Below are 26,012 nucleotides of genomic sequence, written 5' to 3'. Positions count from 1 at the left end.
AGAGTTGTATTTTCTATATGAACAAGTCCAAGGACCGCAGGCAAGGTCGCAGAGAAAATGCGGACTGGATTTTGAGGGATGTGGGCATTTTCTATATGAACAGGTGGAATGGATTGGATACCGACACACTAAAGGGGCTCTCTCCCTTAAAGTACCAATGATTGTCACACACACACACACTAGGTGTGGTGAAATGTGTCCTCTGCATTTGACCCATCCCCTTGTTCACCCCCTGGGAGGTGAGGGGAGCAGTGGGCAGCAGCGGTGCCGCACCCAGGAATAATTTTTGGTGATTTACGCTATGAAGTGAGGGGAAACTGAGTGAATAATGACAGGTTATATGATTAATTTATTTAAACTCATATTCGGGCCACTTTATAATGAATATGTCGGCATGTATTTGTTAAAAAATAAATAAATAAATAAATAAAAATTATATATATATATATATATATATATATATATATAACACCAAATTATTTAGGGGGGCTGAAGAACATTTTAGGGGGGCTTGAGCCCCCCTAAAATAGGCCTAACAACGCCAATGCCTATATATTGACTATATATATATATATATATATATATATATATATAATAAATATCTATACATTACTGCCCCCTGGTGTCTTTGCTGTCATCTTCCCTCCGTAACCATTACGTTTATCCTGATCCGTCTCATCTATGATATTCCTCAGCATGTTGTTGTCTCAATAAGTCATTAGACTTATTGAGACAACTAGCTAGGTTGGCTGCAATAATTTCCTCTTGAAGAATCTTCACTTCTTGACGCAATTCCTTAAAATCCCTTCTTGTGTTATTATTCTGAGTTTGCAGACTTCTCAGATTTTTTTTTTGTATTCTGTTGTTGCTTTTCTCAGATCTTCTTTAGGTTCTCTTGTTACTCTTTCCATGTCTGCTTTGTGATCTAATCTTGCATTTTCTGTCATTGACTATTTTTTATTTTTTTTTAGCATCAAGTCTTGCTTCCCATCTTGTCCTGTGTCCAGGGAATCATTTGATTCAGATGACACCGGAGGTTTCAGGATTTGAGTTTTTCTTTTAGATTTCGACATCACAGCACACTCTTGATGTAAATGCAAGACAGGTGCCAGAAATAACAATACCCCCCCCCCCCCCCCCCCCCTCACCCACTGATGCTTTTAAATATGAATTTAATACCATGTTTCAATAAGTATTCAATAATTTCAAAAATATATGCGTTGAAAAAGAATAAATGTAACATAGTATAGCAACGCCTGCATACTAAAACTGCGTCGTCGCTTATGAGCGAATATTGCAACTATTAACACAGTAAGAAAGGGAATAAGTTTACACACGCAGACATGAATGGCTGCAAATGAACACTTATATGAGTCGAATGCAGAGATACCAAAAGGGACAAGCGGTAGAAAATGCATGGATGGATGGAGGAGTTGAGTTTATATTTTTTTATAAAACCCAAATGACAAAAAAAAGACACCAATTAAGTGGCATGGTATGTAGCAGAGTCCTTTCCTAACCTAGCATTTCAAAATGATTTGCCCTTTGGCAATAGTTGTTTTTTTGCAATTTTGAAAACCCTGCAGGGAAAGTACCATACAGCTTTAAATTGTATTTGCTGCTTTGAAGTAGGATCCTTTGTTTTCAGTATTTCTCATACTTATATTCAACCGATGAACTAACTATATTCGAAAATTAGTGCAGGGTGCTACAATTGATCCAGGTGAGCAGGCCAACGAGGAGCTAAACATCTTCATGGCTAAACATGATTGGTTACTTCAAATTTCAAATCCCGTATTTTTCGGACTATAAGTCGCAGTTTTTTTCATAGTTTGGCCGGGCTCCAGTGCGATTTATATGTTTTTTTCTTTCTTTATTATGCATTTTCGGCAGGTGCGACTTATACTCCGGTGCGACTTATACTCCGAAAAATACGGTAGTTTTAAAAAGACACCATATAGCAGTTTGGGGGTAATTTCAACAATTAAAAAGCATACTTCAACAAGTAAACAGTACAGTGGGTACTTTATTTTCATACATGTACTGCTCATAAGGGTATTCTAGTAAACGATGCAGAGATGAGATATGTCAGTGTCAAAATATTACTTTGAATAAGTATTTGACAGCAACTAAGTGGTTGTTTGGGTAGATTTTAGCTTTATAAAGGGTATTTCAACAAGTAAACAGTACGGTAGGTGCTTTATTTTGATATATGTAATGGTCCGATGGGTATTCTAGTAAATTATGCAGAGGTGAGATGTGTCAATAACAAAATATTAGTATGAAACTATTTTTTGCAACAACTAAGTGGTCCTTTTGGGAGATGTTAGCTTTTAAAATGGTACTTCAACAGGTAAACAGTAAAGTAGATACTTTATTTTGATATATGTAATTCTCATAAGGGCATTTTAGTAAATTATGCAGAGATGAGATGTGACAATATCAAAATATTACTTTGAGTCACTTTTTGGCAACGACTAAGTGGTCGTTTTGGGAGATTTCAGCATTTTAAATGGTACTTCAACGAGTAAACAGTACAGTAGGTACTTTATTTTGATATATGTTATGCTCATAAAGGTATTCTAGTAAATTATGCAGAGATTAGATCGGGGTCGGCAACCCAAAATGTTGAAAGAGCCATATTGGACCAAAAATACAAAAAACAAATCTGTCTGGAGCCGAAAAAATTAAAAGCTGTATATACAGTAAGTGTTATAATGAAGACAACACATGATGTAAGTGTCTATATTAGCTATATTAGCCTACTATCAAAATTACTTTAAAAGTCTTATATAAGTGTTATAATGAAGACAACTGGCGTGGTGCAGCAGGCGGTGCTTTGCGTGGCGGGGTTTTTGAAATCATAAATTACTTGGCAGTCCGGGCGGAAGGCAGAGTTTTTCAAAACATAAATTACTTGGCAGTCCGGGCGGAAAACGGGGTTTTTCAAAAAATAAATTACTTGGTAGTCCGGGCGGAAGACGGGGTTTTTCAAAACATAAATTACTTGGCAGTCCGGGCGGCAGACGGGGTTTTTCAAAACATAAATTACTTGGCAGTCCGGGCGGCAGTCAGGGTTTTTCAAAACATAAATTACTAGGCAGTCCGGAAGGAAAGCAGGGTTTTTCAACACATAAATTACTTGACAGTTCGGGCGGAAAACGGGGTTTTTCAAAACATAAATTACTTGGGAGTCCGGGCGGAAAACGGGGTTTTTCAAAACATAAATAACTTGGCAGTCCGGGTGGAAAAACGGGGGTTTTCAAAACATAAATTACTTGGCAGTCCGGGCAAAAGACGGGGTTTTTCAACACATAAATTACTTGGCAGTCCGGGCGGAAGACGCGGTTTTTCATCATGAATTGATTAACGTGGACCTCGACTTAAACAAGTTGAAAAACTTATTCGGGTGTTACCATTTAGTGGTCAATTGTACGGAATATGTACTGTACTGTGCATGAATCTACTAATAAAAGTCTCAATCAAACAATCAATTGGCAGTCCGGGCGGAAGACGGGGGTTTTCAACACATAAATTACTTGGCAGTCCGGGCGGAAAACAGGGTTTTTCAAAACATAAATTACTTGGCAGTCCGGGCGAAAGACTGGGTTTTTCAACATATAAATTACTTAGCAGTCCGGGCGGACGACGGGGTTTTTCAACATGAATTGATTAACGTGGACCCCGACTTAAACAAGTTGAAAAACTTATTCGGGTGTTACCATTTAGTGGTCAATTGTACGGAATATGTACTGTACTGTGCAATCTACTAATAAAAGTCTCAATCAATCAATCAATTGGCAGTCCGGGCGGGAGACGGGGGTTTTCAACACATAAATTACTTGGCAGTCCGGGCGGAAAACAGGGTTTTTCAAAACATAAATTACTTGGCAGTCCGGGCGAAAGACTGGGTTTTTCAACATATAAATTACTTAGCAGTCCGGGCGGAAGACGGGGTTTTTCAACATGAATTGATTAACGTGGACCCCGACTTAAACAAGTTGAAAAACTTATTCGGGTGTTACCATTTAGTGGTCAATTGTACGGAATATGTACTGTACTGTGCAATCTACTAATAAAAGTCTCAATCAATCAATCAATTGGCAGTCCGGGCGGGAGACGGGGGTTTTCAACACATAAATTACTTGGCAGTCCGGGCGGAAGACAGGGGTTTTGAACACATAAATTACTTGGCAGTCCGGGCGGAAAACGGGGTTTTTCAACACATAAATTACTTTGTAGTCATTTTCATTGAATTCTCACTAAGTTAGTCAACTATATTATAATATTTTTAGAGCTTAATTTCCTCACCACGCAAATTCGTGTAACCTGTTTGTCAACGTCCTCGCGCGTTCTTGTTTGTGACTTCCGGGGTATTGTTGCGCGCACTCTCTACCCTGTTGCATTTCGCGTGCGCTCACGTGTTGTGTGTATATAAAAGGGGCTCGCTGTGTGCTTCATCATGCTCAGTGTATCTCCGGACAAGCGGCGAAAGATGGAGACCGCGCTCAACCAGCTGAAGAAGTACACGGTGGTGGTGGCGGACACGGGAGACTTCAACGGTAATGCTCTCAAATGCTAGCCGGCTAGCTTGCTGGATTAGGCTAGCAGGGAGTTAATAATTACCTACAGTCGGCTAGCTTGGCGTGCTAGCATCGATTGCCAGGCCCGTGAAGCAACAAAACTCACTTTTTTTTAATGTGTGTAACTATTTTGTTTGCGTTTTGTACTTGAGTCTGCACAAAAAGTGTAATCCGATTAAGTTATTTAACTGGGAAAGTGTTAGCTGCGTGTTCGCTCTCTTTCTATTATAAGAAATTGCATTGTTTTTATTAGTCTGTACATTTTAAAAGTTTCTGCACAGTACTATATTTGCAATGCATTTGTCGACATGATGACGACATAATGTGTGCAAACTGTTAAGGAAGGGAAATAGTTTTTACTTCCTGGTTTGCTTCTCTTGCGTTTTTTTATTTTGCACCACTGGTGCCTGGTGAGGCAATGCATGGAGTCATTTAGTCTGCTTGCAATTCAGGATGACATGACTGTTTTTCTAGTTTGCAGACAAACATGGCTCTGGGCTGGCTAAGGCCATGTCCACACGAACAGCGTTTCAAAAATACATTTGGGGTTAAGACAATCTCCATCCACACAAGTGTAGTTTCAAAACTGTCTATGTCAGGGGTCGGCAACCTTTACCAGTCAAAGAGCCATTATGACCAGTTTCGCAAATTATAGAAAACAATGGGAGCCGCAAAAAAATTTTGAAATTGTAAATGATATAGCACTGCATACACAAAGTTTTTTTTTGCTTTGTGCCATGTATAAACCAGGGGTCTCAGACACGTTGCCCACGCGGGACGGCATGGCGCAGTGGAAGAATTGCCGTGCGCGACCCGAGGGTCCCTGGTTCAATCCCCACCTAGTACCAACCTCGTCATGTCCGTTGTGTCCTGAGCAAGACACTTCACCCTTGCTCCTGATGGGTGCTGGTTAGCGCCTTGCATGGCAGCTCCCTCCATCAGTGTGTGAATGGGTAAATGTGGAAGTAGTGTCAAAGCGCTTTGAGTACCTTGAAGGTAGAAAAGCGCTATACAAGTACAACCCATTTATCATTTATTTATCACACCTTTATATGGAATTTGAAAACTGGTGCGGCACGCAGGTTTTAAATGAAGGCGCTTGTCAGCGTCATGCGTGCCGTGATGGTACAGCATATAGCACCCATTACAACCAGCGTGCCTGATCAGCCACACGTTGTATAGGGCTTCCGCTTGCTCACGTAGGTGACAGCCAGGCATACTTGGTCAACAACCACACAGGTTACACTGACTGGCGGTATAAAAAAAACTATAACACTCTTACTAATAATGCGCCACACCGTGAACCCACACTAAACAAGAATGACAAACACATTTCGGGAGAACATCTGCACAGTAACACAACATAAACACAACATGACAAATACCCAGAATCCCATGCAGCCCTTACTCTTCCAGGATACATTATACATCCCCGCTACCAAACCCCGCCCACCTCAACCGACGCACAGGGGGGGGGGGTTTGGTGGTAGCAGGGGTGTATAATGTAGCCCGGAAGAGTCAGGGCTGCATGGGATTCTGGGTGTTTGTTCTGTTGTGTTTATGTTGTGTTAAGGTGCAGATGTTCTCCCGAAATGTGTTTGTCATTCTTGTTTGGTTTTGGTTCAAAGTGTGGCGCATTATTAGTAAGAGTGTTAAAGTTGTTTTATATGGTCACCGTCAGTGTAACCTGTATGGCTGTTGACCAAGTATGCCTTGCTGTCACGTACGTGTGCAAGCAGAAGACGGATATTGTATAACAAGTGTTGGGCTGGCACGCTGTTAATACAGATTGTAGAGAGCCCCAAATGTTGTACCATCATGGCACGCCCTTAATATAGCTGTAAGGGTGAAATTCGGTGAATATTAATCCCGGGAGTTTTCTGCGAGAGGCACTGAAATCCGGAAGTCTCACGGGAAAATTGGGGGGTTTAGCAAGTAAGCTGCTGAGCCGCATCAGAGTGATCAAAGAGCCGCATGCGGCTCCGGAGCCGCGGGTTGCCGACCCCTGGTCTATGTCTACACACAAACGCATATGTCATGCACATTGTGTCCAATCGGAAGCCTAAAAAAAGCTGCGATCGCTGACTTGGTGCAGCATTACACCTCCTATTATGTTTATTTTGATATACTAGACCAGTGGTTCTTAACCTGGGTTCAATCGAACCCTAGGGGTTCGGCGGAGGTCAAAACACGGGTACGGCAACATTTGACTGATTTGCAGGTGTCTAATTTGTTGTGAGTTTATGCACTGCGTTGGTTTTGTTGTTTGAACAAGGTGATGTTCATGCACGGTTCATTTTGTACACCAGTAAAAAAAAAAACATGGTAACACTTTAGTATGGGGAACATATTCACCATTAATTAGTTGCTTATTAACATGCAAATTAGTAACATATGGCTCTTAACTAGTCATTATTAAGTACTTACTAATGCCTTATTCGGCATGGCCTTATTATAACCCTGACCTAAACCCAAACCAAATAACTCTAAATTAAGTCTTTGTTATTTAGAATATGTTCCCCAGATTCCAGAAAACACAGAGCGAGATGTTCTACCTCTTGTGCGAAACACAAATGCATAAAATGACTTAACACATTAAAATGACTAGAACAGTGAACGTGAATGGAAGACCTGACGGATACAATTTACGGGTGCGCATCATCATTTAAATAGACCCCCTAAAGTGTTACCAAAAACATATGACTTTGTCTTGAATTTGAGAAAAAAAAACATTTTATTTTCACTAAAGAAGGGTTCGGTGAATGCGCATATGAAACTAATAGGGTTTGGTACCTCCAACAAGGTTAAGAACCACTGTACTAGACGTACAATGACATGTACATTATCTTTAAAACCAGCCTGCACGTACACAGAGCCATGGTAGGGCTGGGCGTTATGGACGGAAAAGTATATCCCGATAGATTTTTACTTAAACTCGATATTCGATATAAATCTCGATATATTTTCCGGTGAAAGTATACATATAAGGATATTCATTTTTGAGCGAGATTCACTGAAATTGAAATGAATGACAACTGTGTTGTAAACAGTCAGTGGCACTTTTATTAACCCAGTTAGTCAAGATGGGTATTAACAGCACAGAAAATAAACTGTTTAAGTAGCACAGAATTACATAACATAAATAAAATAGAAAAATATTATTTCTACGTAAAATAACATAGCTGTGCAAATTATACGTTTTTGGCAGCATTTCTTGTGAGAATAATGCTTCGGCTTGGCAACTCGAGAATAGTTAAAATTTGGGCTCACTTGGTAAACAACTCAAATGAGTGGCCAAGTAGACGCATTGTGGGTTTCCTAGACGTGGTCTACATCGCTAAAAGAACAATCTAAAGAAGAGAATCCCTCTGCCATATTTCACTACTTTTTTAAATATATAAATCTCTCTTCTCTTCTTCGACTCTTGTCATTTGGGATGTCTGTTGTGATTTAACTTCCTGGTTCCATGACCCGCCCTATCTTGCCTCTGATTGGCCTAATCTCAACCGACCGTGACTCATCATAGTAAACAACCAACCAATCATGGATGTTCTTATAGTGCACGCACTCTTGGAAGGAGAAAGGGGAGGGGTTTAGTAGCCCATGAGAGGGAGTGAGGAGCGGGGAGAACAAGGAACAACAAATCAGCGGCGTTTGGTCATTTTAACGTGAAAAAAATTATATCGATATTACGATATTTTCTTAATTCATATCTTGTTTAAAAATATATTATTATCTCTATTTTTAGGCCATGTCACGATACACGATATATGTCTCTATTTTGCCTTAGCCCTGAATGAACACTTGATGCGTATAATCACAGGAGTATGATGATTCTGTGTCTACATTAAAACATTCTTGCTCACACTGCATTCATATACGTTCGTTTTAAACTTTCATGCAGAGAGGGAAACCGCAACTAAGTCAATTGACCAAAACTGTATTTATTAAACAGTTATTAAGCAGTGGCACAAACATTCATGTCATTTCCAAAACAGAAAGTGCATGATTGTCAGAGACATTTTAAAACAAGCTATTAGTGCACTTTTGTGCATGATGTCACTAAGATGACATATCAAAAACAACACTTAAATTAAAGTGCACTTTTTGAACAGAACGCCACTACAATAGTTTAAAACAAATAAAGTGCACTTTTGTGCATGATGTCACACAAGATATTTCAATAACCGTCAAATAAAAATTAGCTGCATAATGGGAAATCAAATTGTGTATGTGCTTTGCTATGTGGTAGGTTCCTGCGGACGTTATCTCCTTCTGTTGACAAGTTTTCTCATACGGTGTTGATCTGGAAATGGTGGCTTGGGCATTTTGTGGGTGTAGCACCGGCCGGAGATGTTGACATGCGGAGTTTCAAGCACTCTTCATTCTCTAGCGGGTGACTTTTCAAATTATGGTACACATTAGCAGTGCTGATACTTTTTGTAGTAACGCTTTTGCCGCACACTTGACATATTATAGTTGTCTGTTCGACATCTTGCCGCTTGAAGCCGAAAACCACCGCCAGACGATGGACCCTGTGCTGTTTTTCTTGGGAATTAATTCTTCCTTCATTTGTTACCAGATTCACACCTTCTCTCTCTCGTATTACCACTCACAGCTAACGTCACCCATGCCGCTACCTCTCTGCTCCGTGAGAGCGAATGACGTTGCACACGTGACAGTATGTGACGTATGTAAGAAGGTGCGCTTGTTTTATGTCTCTGTGAGAAGGAGAGACAAGAAAGAGAGTGAGAAAAGCCTGTAGTGTAATGCCTGTAGCTATAAGCAACTGCGTGAGAACATATACTCGAATATCACGATATAGTCATTTTCTATATCGCACACAGACAAACCCGCGATATATGGAGTATATTCGATATATCGAGTATATTCGATATATCGCCCAGCCCTACACCAAACATATTTGGATACTTGCAACTGGTTAAGTGAACAAAGGTTTGTTCTCTGGAGATTTGGCAGTACTGACTGGCTCTGCTTCAGCTGCCACAAACTACAGCTGACGCACAACAGCGTGGCATGTCACTCGTGTATGTCTATTGAGAGAGGCTAAGCCAGCATAAAAAAAAAAGCTTTTTTGTCAAATTCATTGTTGTAGAATACCACTGCCTGCAGGTTTGATTTGAACCAATGTTAAGCCTCTGTGCTTTTTTTTAAATGTGAACTGATCATGTCCTTATTTTGTTCTTTTTCAATGTGGTAATGATAAACAAAACTACGTCCTCAGGGATTGAAATAATATAGTAGACATACATTTGTAGAGGTTCCTGTAATTCTTAGATACAATTACAGTGATACCTCAATTTAGGATCTTAATTAGTTTCATGACTGATCTTATAACTCAAAATACTCGTATCTCAAATCAGTGCCACCCATTGAAATGGTTTTAAATACATTTAATCTATGCTTGTCCTCCCATTTAACATGTAACAAAAAACTTTTAGTATAAAATATTGTTTGAAAAACAATGCTAGAGTACTATAAACAACTACAGTGATTTGATGAAATGTAGTAATGTAAAGCATTTACATCTCTTTAGACGGCTAGAAGGACTTCACAATAATTTTTGGTCTGATCTGATTGCCAATCCCCAGTCTCATTAGATTCAACATATACAATGAGCCAAGTTAGCAAAGAGGGACAGCTGGTCAATAAGGAGACGTGGCCGGTTTTTTGCACCCAGAGCAGCTTTTGGCGTTTAGGAAGCCGAGCCGTGGGTAACGGAATAAGCCCAAGCACCACCAACAAAAGAAGTCACCGACTTTTTATTTAGATTTTTTGCTGTGACGTAATAATGCCAGTGAGTAAGACTGAATGCGTGGCTCTTACATGGTTCATCTTGGTAATCAGTACGCCATCTAACAGCAGGGATGCTTGTAACTCAAATTAATGCTCCAGACTTAAAGCATATCAAAAAGCCGAGAGACTGTTATTATATAGCGTTTCCATATATAAATGTACTTGTGGAAAGATCCCACCAGTATGTGTTTTTTTAATCATTTTTTTTATTTTGCGATCCATAAATAACACTTCACCTTCCAGGTGTTATGTGCTTCCGTCTCCTGCGATCATGTTCCATAAAACATTCACTATGTCAATTGTTTTTTAAAATTAGAAGTTTGAGGTTTGAGTAACACGCTTCTGTAGTTAGTCAGCACACAAGCTGCGGGAGCCTCATTGAGTACAAAGTTAACGATCAGTACTTGTTTCTATAGAATTTGGTGAATATTAAAGTATTTCTCATTCTGACACTGATACTGTCTGTAGGTAGAAATACACTTGCTGTTTAATGTAAATTTTGTTCCGTCAATGTCTCATTTGATAATACAAGTTTGCGCCGCTAATTCCCGTTAGCCTGTCAAGGAGCTGGGCCATTGTACGTTAGCATTAAGCTAGAAGCAATAGAGCCCAACCTTCATCCTGTATGAATGAATTGCTTTTTTAAATTGTTTTATTATAAACTGTATTGTTGATTTAACATGATTCTTACCAGTATGTACATTTAAAATGTACATACTTGGGCGGTATAGCTCGGTTGGTAGAGCGGCCATGCCAGCAACTTGAGGGTTGCAGGTTCGATTCCCGCTTCCGCCATCCTAGTAACTGCTGTTGTTTCCTTGGGCAAGACACTTTACCCACCTGCTCCCAGTGCAACCCACACTGGTTTAAATGTAACTTAGATATTGGGTTTCACTATGTAAAGCACTTTGAGTCACTTGAGAAAAAGCACTATATAAATATAATTCACTTCACTTCACTATATTGATGTACTTTCCATTGTGTTTTACTGTATTTTTATTGTGGAGTCAATCAATTAACAACCATAAGGTGTTTAATTTTGAATTTAGTGAAGTGCACAGGGGTAGTCCATGTGCCTCACAATACGTAGGTCCTGAGTTCAATCCCGGGATCTTTCTGTGTGGAGTTTGTTCTCCCCGTGACTGCGTGGGTTCCCTGCGGGTACTCCGACTTCCTCCCACCTCCAAAAACATGCACATGGGGATAGGTTAATTGGCAACACTAAATTGGCCCTAGTGACAAGCGGTAGAAAATGGATGGATGGTAATGAATTATATTTATGTAGCACTTTTCTCTAGTGAATCAAAGCACTTTACATAGTGAAACCCGTTATGGTGGGTAAAGTATCTTGCCCAAGGACACAACTGCAATGACTAGGATGGCGGAAGTGGGGATCGAACCTGGAACCCTCAAGTTAAAAGACAGTTTACATATTTGGCAAACTAAATTCCAACTTTCAGGGAGGGCAGAATAATATGTCAATAAATCAGTGGTGTCCAAAGTAGTGAACAAATTAAATTGTAGTATTAAAATAAGCAGCATTGAAAAATAAAAAAGATATGAGAACATTTATGCATATTACCAACAACAGATTTGTTTTTGAACATTTGTATATTTTTTCGCCTCTTAATGTTATGCAAATTATATCACATTGAAATTGCCCGACCACACTCCTAGCCACTACAATCAGTGGTAAACACTTTATACAATACATACGGACATACATACACACAGAGTTGTTTTAAATGAAATGTTTGTAGATTTCTACTTTGGCATCTGGTTTACAAGAAATTGGGGCAATTACTCTTTCTTCCTTCAAAGAGTGGGCTGTCAGGAAATGTTTTAGTGTCATGATGAGCTGCCTCATTTTTGCCTTAAATGCTTTAAAAATAACAATCATGAATAATCAGATTCACCAAGTTGATTAATTCTAAATGACTTGACAAATTCTCACCATAACAACAATTTAATGTTATTCTTATTTGACTGTCTTGCAGCCATCGATGAGTACAAGCCTCAGGATGCCACCACCAACCCATCTTTGATTCTGGCTGCTGCCAAGATGCCAGCCTACCAGACCCTTTTGGATCAGGCAATCAAATACGGCATCGCCAAGGGCGGGTAAGAAGTCAAACTTGAATCCAATTCAAGTGTTCCTCAATATCTCAACCTCTAGAGGGCACACTTGAACTTGAAACAAAAAGAAGCAAAGGCACTCATTAGCTTGAATGTTGCAACATTTTTGACTGACTTACCCAAGAGAACAATTGTTTGTGAAAAGTGTTTCGTCAGATGCAAGTGTCATCATTTAGCACTCAAACAAGTTTTTTTTTTTTTTAACTTGCTAAACATGGTTTTCATAGGGCCCCCATAAAGGGATTCCTTCCCAAGTTAAACGTCACTGTGACTTCACAAAACATATTTTCAGCTGTAAACATTAAACGAGCTAAGGTTGATACAAACTTCTTATTAGATGTAGACCTTCTATTTAATCATGTGAAAGTGCCTTTGGTCTCACTTAACATGTGCTTCTTTTCTGGTCAGAACTGAAGACGAGCAGATGGCAAACACCATGGACAAGTTGTTTGTGAGTTTTGGCCTTGAGATCCTCAAAAAGGTCCCAGGCAGAGTGTCAACCGAGGTGGATGCCAGGTAGGTGAATAGTAACGAGGGTTCACCAATTGCTAATGTGTCTAATATAAACAATGAAATGTCAGAGTTGAGCGATTATATTTTTGTGATCGTGGTTCATTTCAGGTCAATCACGGTGAACAGCTGATGGCATACATTAACTCGATCAAACATTACGATTTGCTTTAACGGTTCGATTTGATATTTGTAGTTGCCGATACCATTCAGAGACGATCTACCGGTAATTGTTTTTAGAACTATTCAGTTAGTTGAAAACATTTCAGTAACTGTTAGCAAAAAAATAAACTACCGTATTTTTCGGAGTATAAGTCGCACCGGAGTATAAGTCGCACCTGCCGAAAATGCATAATAAAGAAGGAAAAAAACATATATAAGTCGCACTGGAGCCCGGCCAAACTATGAAAAAAACTGCGACTCATAGTCCGAAAAATACGGTAGTTACTTTGAAATAATTAGATACTAGACTCCGCAGGTGAAGTTTCCTGTTATTTCTTGTAAGGGAATTGGGTGTAAATTAATCATGGATACCAGCAAGTAAGCAACCATTAATGGCCAATGCATTCACATCTTATTGGAATAAAGTGCAACCAACGCTTTAGGTTGAATTAATAAGAGGAAAAGAACACTGTCTGCTCACATTTTAAACATTCAAGCAATTTTCAATAAAAGTCACAAACATTTTAACACTAGATTTACCTCCTAAATAAAGTTCCCCGGCCATACAGTATATGTTCGCCTCCCTTGCGTCGCCGATGGACAGCGTCCCAGATATTTCCATAGCCTCTGTCATCCATCTCTTATATATGTTTCTCATCAAATTACTTCTCCTTGTGTCCTGGGAGTCCGTGAGTTGCGGTAACTTGCACCGCTGTCATTTCCATTGTCAGCCGCATCTTCTAAAGTTGTGTTACGGCTTTATCGTTGTGTTTGCATTTATTGTGGCCTTTGCAATCGTGCTGTCGTTGAATTGTAACATATCGTAATGCTCCAGCAGTGGAGAAGGAGAGACACAGTCTGAGATACACTCTCAGACGGGTACTTAACAAGTGGTAACAAACTCAGTTAGTCAAAACCCAGACATCCAAAAGCTGCTGTTCGCCGCAACTCACGTTTAGACACTCTGCACTCAGACACCTAAACTCTTGCGGTTGCCTTTCCATAGTCTGCCGCACTCGCACTTGTCACAGACAAAAACACCACCTCTTAAAGGTACACAGACACACATGTCACAGATATTACACCATTGTCTTCTGGCGTTTGCGTTTGACCTATCTCGACCATCATAGATAGCGGCCATTTTATTTTGATGAAGCCACAAATGGGGGAAAATAGACTTCATGTTTAACATCTTTATTATTACCTAATCCTAAACTTCATATAAAGTCTGTCATTGTTAAATCCAATGTTTTGTTTGATTGAACAATTTTGGATCAATACAGATCTCTTTGAAGGCAAACTTGCAGAGCACAGATCGATATACCGGTACTTGAAATTTAGCCATATAAATCGGATCTCTTGATGTATCGATCGTTATATCCCTAATATGTGTGTATCTGTGCGCAAGCGCGCCTGTCCACATTCACAAAAGTCAAGCTGTTCATGATGTAATTAATGTCTACCCACTGTTGTGCCTTTTCCCACTCACATAGCTGTAAGTGGAGCCCAGAAAGATGAAATATGGCCAACACTACCATACTGTAGAAGTTGAAACACAGGAGCAGTGACTTCAGTGACAGACTTTAGACTGCTCGAACTCACGATGTAGTGCATACTGCAGTATGCACTTTTTGATGACAAGCAAAATAACAAAATAATTTTGAGAGGAAAAAAGTTGTTCTTTATCCTCACAAAATGTACAGAAAAGAACCGAAACTGTGGCCTTAAAACTAAGGTATGGACCGTAACGTGGGTTACCGGTACAGTTGCACCGCTAGTAAACACAATCATAGATTTGAACAAAATGACAGAACTTGCAGCTGAAGACAGCAAAATAAATGTTAATCGTTAATTGGCGTTTATGTGGCAAATATAAGGCCCAAGATAACGGAATCCCAAAATTAGGGTAAAGAAAAAAGGAATCTCTATTAAGTGAGTAAAGTTGCAGAAATCGATGTGAGAATAAGGAACATTTGTCTAGGGAAACTGTTTACAAAGTTGGTGCACTTCAGACAAGCATATCAGGTGATATGCTTTTTTTGTGCAAATTTGATGACCACTTGTCAATAAGCCGTGTGAAAAACAGTGCTACTGCTTATGTTAGTTGGATGTTTTTTTTTTTTATTAAAAGCATTTCAATTGAAGGCATTTATTGGTACATTAAGTTACTATGTTTGTTCTTATTTAATGTTCTTTATTGACTCGGTATGTTAAGATGTTCAACTAATGTTTAGCTTCTTTAGTTTTAATGGGCAGGTTAAAACAATATTAAAACATTTAATATTGATCAAGATCTGATATAATAAATCTATTCATGATCTATTTTTTGCCATATCGCCCAGCCCCATGTCAAAGGTTACTGCTTGTGGCAGTAAATATTTTTTCACTTGGAAACTAATAACAGCTTGAAACAGGCATAGTGGTAATTGGTCATCCGTACTGTTGTAGCGGCACTGTATAGCTGGCAACAGGAGCGATAACATTCAGAAAATTACGTCACGTGTCTATCGTGGACGCAAATGCACTTGTGACTGTGCTCTAGGTGTTGACTGTGTATTGTGACATGTGGTAGTTATCATACCTGGCATATCATATTCAGTTGTAACCACAAGTGGCTTTACATAATTTACCTGTGAAATCATTGTCCATCACTAAATTACATTTATTATGCTTGTCTTACGGATTTTTGCGGACATTTCACTTGCCTGAACTTTGAGAGAAGTGTTTTAAACATTAATTTTTGTGTCAAAATATCACTTCCAAGTTTTTTTTTTATGAAATATTGTAGAATGTAAGGACAGTAGTTTTAAGGAGTGTCAAAAGATGGAGCTAATTGTTTTAATGCCATGTATTGTTTTTCTTATCAGCAATTGAGAACCATCTATACATCTGTGGCTTGTCAGTAGTCAGCGCAACAACGAACAACCGGAAATGTGTTCCGTGAAAACCCGTCCGACCGGAACTCTTTAACAATAGCACAATTTCCGTGATTAAATTATGTAAACTCACTACGATATAAAAAAATATAGGATCTAACACATTTTATTAAAAGCTCTCCTCACTGTTCCTCTTGCCTAAACACCGCACTAAATTGCTTGTTGAGTGTTTGTAAAGCTTGCTAGTTAGCACCACCTAGCTAGTTTACTTGTTGTCACCTGCGTTTGCTCTCTGACCCACAACGTTGACGGCATTCTACTTTGCTGCAGTGCTAATCATATTTTGGATGATTGCAATCCGACACTGTTAGTTCCAAACCAGTTGTAGTTCTAGTCTTTATTTAGTAAACAGCGAGAAGGAATATTTTTGACTTGACGGATGTAAACAGAGGTCACAACACTAAGTATATTACCCGAGGGGGCATGGCTACAGAGTTTCCAAATGGGTAAAGTTTTCTTTAGTTCTTTGCATGCATGTCATAGAATATTACATTACATTTTCAATGAAAATTATGTACTAAAAATTGTGTGGTACATTACCTGGGACATGTAAATGTCAGAAGCACAGCCAAAAGAGGTTGGCAGATGAGAATAAAGGTAAAATATAGTGTAGAAATGCATTCGATTGCAGAAAATGTAGGCTTGATTTTCAAAATGTTCTTTCGGTGCTTGCCCGACAACACTTGGTGCCGATAACAATGTTCCTCTTTTTTTCGTCAGTTTTACCCTTTTTTTTTTTCCTCAAAGGGGATTCTCATGCCTTGAAGTTATTGTACAGTTCCAAATTATTTATACCCTGGCCACATTTTTAGCAAGTGAACGTCTTCTCGACAAAAATAGAACAAGAATAACAAGTTGTATCAGGAATGTTCATGAAAAAAACGTTCCTTGTTAGATTTTGAAAATCAGTATTAGTAAACTAATAACATTATTGCTGATGGTATTTTTCTTTTGATGATGATCGCAAAGTTGGGTTTTTTTTGTTCAAAATGTCTTATCACAATGTATTAGTCTTGTACAGATGGAGTATTGAGCCTACTTGTCCATATTCATCGTTTACACTTCTGTAGTTTGTGACCTTTTCTTCCTTTTTGAAGTGTTGCTTTTAGTGTTCCTATTGCTCTCCAAATTAAAATCTGAATCGCTGTATAATTGGCTCTAATCCATACTTTTAATTATGTTACAGACTGTCTTTCGACAAAGACGAGATGGTGGCCAAGGCTTTGAGGCTCATTGCTCTCTATAAAGAAGCAGGCATAAGCAAGGAGCGAGTTCTCATCAAGCTGTCATCTACATGGGAGGGAATCCAAGCTGGCAAGTAAGTGAAATGGTTTTTTTTTTCATGATCTTTTTTGTCAGACTTTTAGCGTAATAGCAATTGAACTGCATAGTAGTCAAACAGTAAACTGATTTGGTGTTTTATTTCTGGTTTGAAGAAATGCTTGTTTTTATTCAAACAAGCAAACCGTCTTCACTGTAAAAAATGGATTGGAGGACGGAATTTTGGAGCACTTGACAGTGCTGTGTGCCGGGAGATTTGCAAACGGATAGCGTGTGTACGCGTGTTAAACACTTGTTTTGATCTGTTTCACTAAACGTAACACTCATTGTCCCACTATTGTTGGGACGTGACGATTGCCGGTATTTATGATGAACTGCAGTAGAATTATTGACCGTAAGAATTACCTTTTTTGACAAAGTTATCATAAAATTGATAATTGCACTTCTGTGAACTCATAGACTGATTCTCATTTACTGGAGAAGCTGCTAGCACCCTGACTGAATGTCTTCAGTAGCAGACTATCATTTCTATTTAACGTACCAGTAGACTGGAAAAACAAGGTGCCTCTATATTGTAGCTATTGTCATATATCTGAGATATGACACCAAATTACTTCAAAAGTTTGCGAATAAGTACATATGATCAAAATAGTATCAATCTTATGTAGATTCCCAAACTATTTTGCGAGATAATGAGGAAGCCAGGCATGTGATGTCGCGCTGGGAACCAAAGATCCCTTCTCCATCAACAACAATGCTAATCAGGCAGACTTTGAGAGTCAACAACGATTAAGCAATAAGTTTTAGAAAGCCGACTGCTACCCGGATGCAGCTTCATTGTGACAGTAGCATCCGCAGGATTGCTAGGTGCTAAACATACAAACGAACCATTTTAAAATGGCTTCCGTCTGGCCGCTATACAATACCTGATTGGTGGTTTGCTGCAGAGATGGTTGTCCTTCTGGAAGGTTCTCCTCTCTCCACAGAGGAATGCTGTACCGATTTGGCAGAGTGACCATCGGGTTCTTGATCACCTCCCTGACTAGACTAATATGAATGCCGCAATGTAGAGACGCATCCTGGATGAAAACTAACGTTCCCGTTCAATCTGAGAGGTGCTGCAAAGAGGAATGGGCGAAATTGCTCAAAGATAGGTGTGCCAAGTTTGTGGCATCGTCACTCGACATCCATTGCTTTCGGTCTCCCCTAGAGAGGGGGGGTTACCCACATATGCGGTTTCTCATAGTCATTCACATCGACGTCCCTTATGTGGGCTCGTACCGAGGATGTCATTGTGGCTTGTACAGCCCTTTGAGACTTTTGTGATTTAGGGCTATATAAATAAACATTGATTGATTGATTGATTGTATTGAAAATTACTTGATGCTGTAATTCCTGCCAAAGATGCATCAGCAAAGTATTGAGCAAAGGGTCTGAATTTGATTTTGAGTTTTTTTAAATACATTTTCCAAAAAAATTCTGACAAGATGGAGTGCTGTGTGTACATTAATGAGTAATAAAACGGATGTTTTGATTTTATCAAATAGCTGTAATGAAACGATGAGAAACATTTAAAGGGGTCTGAATACTTTTTGTACCCACTGTACTTGTCGCCTCAGTGTGCTCTCCAAGCCACAATGTTGACTACAGTCTACTTTGCTAATCATATTTGGACGATTACAATCAACTGTTAGTTCCAAACCAGTTGTAGTTCTAGATTATTTATTAGTAGCCAGCAAGAAGGTATATTTTTGACGTGTGTTTAAGTACATTTTAAGTAAATTCAACAATGGTATGGTCATTTTAGTTGCATTATTCATGATATGATATTGTGACTTCCCTAGTCTCTCAGTATGTTAACTGATATTATGTTGTACAGTCAGATCTCAGTTTCTGTAATCTATTCCAAAAGTCTAACGAAAACCAAAGCTTTCTTGAAATCAATCAATGTTTATCAATCAATGTTTATTTATATAGCCCTAAATCACAAGTGTCTCAAAGGGCTGCACAAGCCACAACGACATCCTCGGTACAAAGCCCACATAAGAGCAAGGAAAAACTCACCCCAGTGGGACGTCGATGTGAATGACTATGAGAAACCTTGGAGAGGACCGCATATGTGGGTAACCCCTCCCCCCCCCCTCCCCCTCTAGGGGAGACCGAAAGCAATGGATGTCGAGTGGGTCTGACATAATATTGTGAGAGTCCAGTCCATAGTGGATCCAACATAATAGTAAGAGTCCAGTCCATAGTGGGGCCAGCAGGACGGGTCAGCAGCGCAGAGATGTTCCCAGCCGATGCACAGGCGAGCGGTCCACCCCGGGTCCCGACTCTGGACAGCCAGCACTTCATCCAAAAGAAAATTGTAATTCCAATTAATCCCCCCCAAAAAATATACTTTATTGAATTAGTTACATGCAGAAATAAATGTCACTTACAAATTAAATGGATGAACATTTAGCATCACCTACCTCCTTTTATTAAAGACTTTATTTGACAAAGACTGTGATGGTGGCTTAGGTTGTAGTCCTCGTTCGCCAAATTTGTACGAAAATTGTGCATTGATGATGTCACTTGGGTTTTTTTTCAGGGAGCTTGAAGAAAAGCATGGCATTCACTGCAACATGACCCTGCTCTTCTCCTTTGCGCAAGCAGTCGCCTGTGCCGAAGCAAAGGTGACGCTCATCTCGCCCTTCGTTGGCCGCATCCTGGACTGGTACAAGGAAAGTACAGGACGTAAAAGTTATGAGGCCCATGAAGACCCAGGTACTGTTTTGTTTGATGGTATTTATCCTTTAGAAGTTCTATACAATCTACCTTCAAAATCTATTTGTCTCGATAGTCTGGTTTTATTCTTTTCAACCCATTTTTAGTCAGCGAATAATAGATTCACCCATAAAATGCAAATTTTTTTCCACTAAGGGGGACTGCACTTTTTTGGGAATTTTGCCTATCGTTCACAATTGTTATGAGAGACAAGAAAACACGTTTTTTTTGGTGTTTTTTTCTTGTCTCATAATGATTGTGAACGATGGGCAAAATTCTAAAGTAAAAGTGCAGTTCCCCTTTAACATGCCTCACACACATATAAACACGTTTTTTACATTCTACAAAGGAACTGTATTCTCACAGCCATCATGTGCCGTGTGCTTCAATTGAGCATGGCGGAATATTGAGTAAACCTCGCAGTGCATATAACTAGAGCCATCTTTGAATAGCAAAAACATTATGGCTAATCCTCTACTGGCACGTTGTGTGGAGAGATCTTGTGAGCTCCAAATGTGACATAAAATGGTCCTTTCAACAAAGATGACACATTAATGTGATTGTAAGTATAACCCCAATGTTGTTAAATAATGTAGCAAAGCATATTTAATCATTTATAAATGTAAACGGGCAGTGTACACTTTACTGAAAGGATGCATGTTAGGGTTACTCCTGTTGCTATTTTGACTATAGGATCTGCTAATATGAATGTAGCTGCTAGTCAGGTCTGGCTGCTTTTGTAGAACCAGTAGTTCCATGGTGACATGGTACTCCACTGATGTAGACTTCATATTTTCTTTTTCGCAACATCTTTATTCCCCCTTCTTATTTTTCTTTCCTGTTAAACCAGGTGTGCTGAGTGTGACAAAGATTTACAACTACTACAAGAAGTTTGGCTACAGCACTGTGGTGATGGGCGCTTCATTCCGAAACACCGGACAGGTCAAAGCGCTCGCAGGCTGCGACTTGCTCACCATCTCGCCTGGGCTGCTAGCAGAACTCAGTCAGGACCACAGCACTGTTTCAGAGATGCTCAAAGTGGAGACAGGTACGATTGTGTGATTACCCGCCTGCTTTCCTGCAGTGTGCACACTACATAAACCTGTACCGTTTAATGTAGAAGTTGCACACATTTTCTCAGTATCCTATTGGCCAACAATGGGATGACAAAACAAAAACTGTTGGCATTAGAGGTGGGAAACTGATCGATTATAACGTGGACCATTATGACTCAATGATCAAATATCGATTATTTACGTATGTTGAGGTAATACAGACAGTTCTAAAGTCCGGCATTAGTGCTAATATTCTCTGAATGTTAACTGGAGGTTTTTTTATAACTAACCATAGGAGAACCAATGGCAATAACATTCTTTTAGCGTCATGTTTTAGCTAGGTTAGAATGGACACAGAGAAGGGCGGAAGAGAGGACAAGCTATGCTAGTCGCATCGCTTAACTAGCTTGAATGTAAAGTGGTGAGGTGATTAAATGTACACTTACAATGGTACCTAAACTTAAGAAGCACATAACTCAAAACAATTGTATCCCGAACCAGCCCTGCCCAGGGAAAGCAATTTTAATCTGAAGAAACATTACCGTATTTTTCGGTGTACAAGTCACTCCGGAGTATAAGGCGCACCGGCCGAAAATGCATAATAAAGAAGGAAAAAAACATAAGTCGCACTGGAGTATAAGTCGCATTTTTGGGGAAAATTTATTTGATAAAACCCAACACCAAGAATAGACATTTGAAAGGCAATTTAAAATAAATAAAGAATAGTGAAATACACGCTGAATAAGTGTACGTTATATGACGCATAAATAACCAACTGAGAACGTGCCTGGTATGTTAACGTAACATATTATGGTTATGGTTATACTTGTGGTAAGAGTCATTCAAATAACTAACATATAGAACATGCTATACGTTTACCAAACAATCTGTCACTCCTAATCGCTAAATCCCATGAAATCTTATACGTCTAGTCTCTTACGTGAATGAGCTAAATAATATTATTGTGTTATTAATGTGTTAATAATTTCACACAAGTCGCTCCTGAGTATAAGTCGCACCCCCGGCCAAACTATGATTAAAAAACTGCGACTTATAGTCCGAAAAATACGGTACATGTAGTTTATGGGCAATAATATTGTTCAGTCCGGGTACTCCAAAGACATTCACCACACTAAAATGCTCCAAAAGGGATAAGCGGCAGATATGGAATTGGATGGGCATTTACTTTGTAGAGCAGACTTCTCCATCCTGTAACAATAGGAACTAGGAGATCGCCGTTTTATGTTGCACACGGGTGAGTTTGTGTGACAGTCTACAACGAGCGATATGCACAGTATGTCTTTGTACTAAGGTAACGCTCGAACGCCCATTTTGTTGAGTCGGGACAAGCGAGAACAAAATGAACCGTGTTAAACACAGCATCTGCAGCTTCTCAATATTTTTATGGCTAAATGGTCGTCATTTGGACATTGGCCACAGTGTGTGACGCAGACTGACAATGGCGCAGTTGTGCTGGGTATGCCCCGCACATATTTTTAATGGTTTGTTTCTCAGATTCGTTTCTCTACTTCTCATCTGCAGTAACTGTCATAGTTCCGGTGGTTGTAGGACAGGATTGTGTCGATCTCTGAGCAGCGTTCTAAAGAGCACTTCAACTGTCTAATCAGAATGTATGTTTGTCTCTTGTGTAAAAGCAGGAACAGCAACAAGTAACAATATATTGGCTCTATATTGCTCAAACGGCACCCGTTACAAAAATCACTTCAACCGGCGACGAGAGTGCTCGTAACTCGTAGTATGCCCACACATCAAAGTATAACAGACCAGAGAGAGAGACACCATATCTCAAATCACTCATAAATCAAATCAAATCAAATCAACTTTATTTATAAAGCACATTTAAAATTTACCACAGGGGTAGCATAAATGAAAGCATGTACTTATTAATAGGGATCTAACAGTATAAAATCTCATGGTACATACGGTCCTGGTGTTAAGGCCATGGTATATTATTGCGGTATATTTAAAAACAAAGACTTAATATTAGTGTATAAAATGAAGTGGCAGGAATGTTTAGCAGAAACACACTTACTGTAATTAAACACAGACATAATGCTTACCGGTAAATGTTTTCTCATTTATTACTACAAACATACATTTTTAAGTGCAAATAATTGTGCAAGGACATTCACTGTTTCAAGCAAATGTTATTAAAAACTTAGTCTTTAAGTTACAATTTAAACAGGCAGTGTAACACAAAAATGTTCTCAGGAACGTTAACTAACAATGTAACTTTTAATAATGTACATACCTCCCAAACTGATGCTTGGCTTCAAATATATTTTCTGAACGACAGTTCATGAGGGGACAACTTGTCCAGGGTGTATGCTGCCTTTTGCCTGAGCGCAGACTGGCTCCAACCCCTGCGCGACATCCAGAGAACCAAGAGTGGATGGATTGAGGAATTATCAAGTAGTTTTTCAGTTTCATCATATTTCTCGCGTTAAAAGTTTTTCTGCGCCATGACCCGCTGGCTCTGTGTCACCTTGGAAACGCTCAAATCGAAAGCGGCGGGCTTCGCTTTGCAGAACCGCCAAAAGAGGTTATGTTTTCACCAGTTTTTGTTTGTTTGTTAGCAACTGAACTACGAGTTATGGATGGATTTTTATAAACATTTTCAGGAAATGTCTAAAAAACTATTTGTGTCATCGACTACAAATACACTTCACTTCCTGCTTAGGATTCTGGGAGATGTAGTTTATTTTCCGACCCGGCCAACACTATAGCGCCGGAAAAATCTACACAGTTTTTTTTTTTATTTTGTCACGGTATTATTGTGAAGACTTTGAAACCGCGTTATTTATAATACCATTACATCCGTAATTATTACCGTATTTTCCGGACCATAGGGCGCACCGGATTATAAGGCGCACTGCTGATGAATGGTCTATTTTTTATCTTTTTTCATATTTAAGGCACACCGGATTATAGGGCGCAGTAAAGGAGTCATATTAATTTTTTTTTCTAAATGTAAAACACTTCCTTGTGGTCTACATAACATGTAATGGTGGTTCTTCGGTCAAAATGTTGCATAGATTATGTTTTACAGATCATCTTCAAGTCGCTTTCTGACAGTCTCTTCCGGATGCGCCGGTCTTATTTACGTATCTCACCTTCGGCAGCGTCTTCTCCCCGTCATCTTTGTTGTAGCGGTGTAGCGTGCAAGGACGGGAGTGGAAGAAGTGTCAAAAGATGGAGCTAACTGTTTTAATGACATTCAGACTTTACTTAAATCAATAACGAAGCAGCATCTCCTCATCCATGGCTCACTAGTGCAATAACAACGCCGGAAATGTGTCCTGTGAAAAACTGTCCGACCAGAACTCTCTAATAACTAAAGTTCCTTGAATGAACAATGTCAACTCACCCGGTATGTTTTAGCTCTTTCATGGCGAGTTTACTGACAGATATAAGTAAGAACTTTACACTACTTTATACTAGAAATGGCAACAGTGAAGGATGAATGTCCCATAACAAGAAGATGGAGAAAAAGAAGAAGCTTATCGACTATGGTGTCGGCACGGACAACAAAGGCGATTTTTCAGGACTTATACGGTTTAGCAGGTACCAGAAGGTAAGAAAAGTTGCTTTTGCATAATATTGCGAAACAAAACGCCAGATAATGTCTTACCTTATACACACACCATAATAATACTCGTATGTTGAAGCACAGTACAATCCATCAAGCGGTGTGGCTTCATAGCTTACTAAAGTCGTACTAAAACATTTTGTTGGATTTTTGAGCGCTGTGTGTAATGTTCTATTATTTCAATGGAACATATAAAATGTTGGTGTTTACTTGAGTCATATTGCCATCATAGTGCAGTCTACACGTATCTCTTGTGTGACTATCTACTGGTCACACTTATCATTTCACCATGTACCAAATAAAATTAATTCGAGGTCGGTAAGCAAAACCAAAATTATTCCGCACTGTCGAGTTTTGAGGGGAAAAAAATGATTTTAAGTGTGCCTTATAGTCTGAAAAATATGGTACTTCTTAATTTGCAAACATTTTTTTGCATTGAGACATCCAGCAAGAAGAGTTTTTCAAATATTCTTGATATAAATATGACCGTAAATGAAGATTTTTGTTGGCCATCTTGAGAATAATGAATCATGCTCGTATTTGACAACGTGAGCGTCTGTTTTCCTTAAAGTTTTACTTTACTTTATGTCTGCAGCCAAGGGGTGCGACGAGAAAAAGATTCACCTGGAGGAGAAGGACTTCCGCTGGCAGCACAACGAGGACCGCATGGCAGTGGAGAAACTGTCCGACGGAATCCGCAAGTTTGCAGCGGACGCCATTAAGCTAGAAACCATGCTCAAAGTAAGGCCTGGTCTTTGTACACTTTCCCTTGTCCAGTTCCTCATACTGCTGTTCTTCACTTTCCAGGAGAAAATGCTTCAGGAGAAAAATGGCCAATAAAGGACACGTGGCACATGTCCAACGTATAAGGAGTCAGGTCTTGAACTTTCTCCATCCCTTTGTGACCAACCTCAAGGAACCTCCCTCTTCCTTCCACTCTTAGGATGGAACTATGTGATTATGACCAATTAGGTTTATTTAGAGACATTTAACCAGGGGGGCCACATCTTTCAAGGAGCTATTATGATATGACTACTGGAGAGGACCACATGCACTTGTAACAAAAAAAACCCAATAATGACCTTTTTTTACGTGTTTTTCTTCCCATAATAAATCTCTGCTTAAGCAAATAAGATGTCTTGTGTTCTAAGTACTG

At 39.3% G+C, this 26,012-nt stretch overlaps 1 protein-coding gene across 1 annotated transcript; it reads left to right on the top strand.

The window, feature by feature from the left end:
• The first annotated feature begins 4,393 nt into the window (after positions 1–4,393).
• Positions 4,394–25,989, top strand: taldo1 (transaldolase 1). The gene is made up of 8 exons (XM_061975371.2): positions 4,394–4,562; positions 12,398–12,521; positions 12,945–13,052; positions 17,331–17,462; positions 20,016–20,191; positions 21,042–21,239; positions 25,452–25,597; positions 25,664–25,989. Exons 1-8 carry the CDS (start codon positions 4,463–4,465, stop codon positions 25,694–25,696), a joined length of 1,017 nt encoding a protein of 338 aa, XP_061831355.1. The 5' UTR covers positions 4,394–4,462; the 3' UTR covers positions 25,697–25,989.
• The last annotated feature ends 23 nt before the right edge of the window (positions 25,990–26,012 follow it).

Source organism: Nerophis lumbriciformis, linkage group LG15, assembly GCF_033978685.3.
Source record: "Nerophis lumbriciformis linkage group LG15, RoL_Nlum_v2.1, whole genome shotgun sequence".
Classification (NCBI taxonomy): Eukaryota; Metazoa; Chordata; class Actinopteri; order Syngnathiformes; family Syngnathidae; genus Nerophis; species Nerophis lumbriciformis.
The sequence above is the reverse complement of the archived record's forward strand: the minus strand, read 5'-3'. Positions and strand labels throughout refer to the sequence as shown.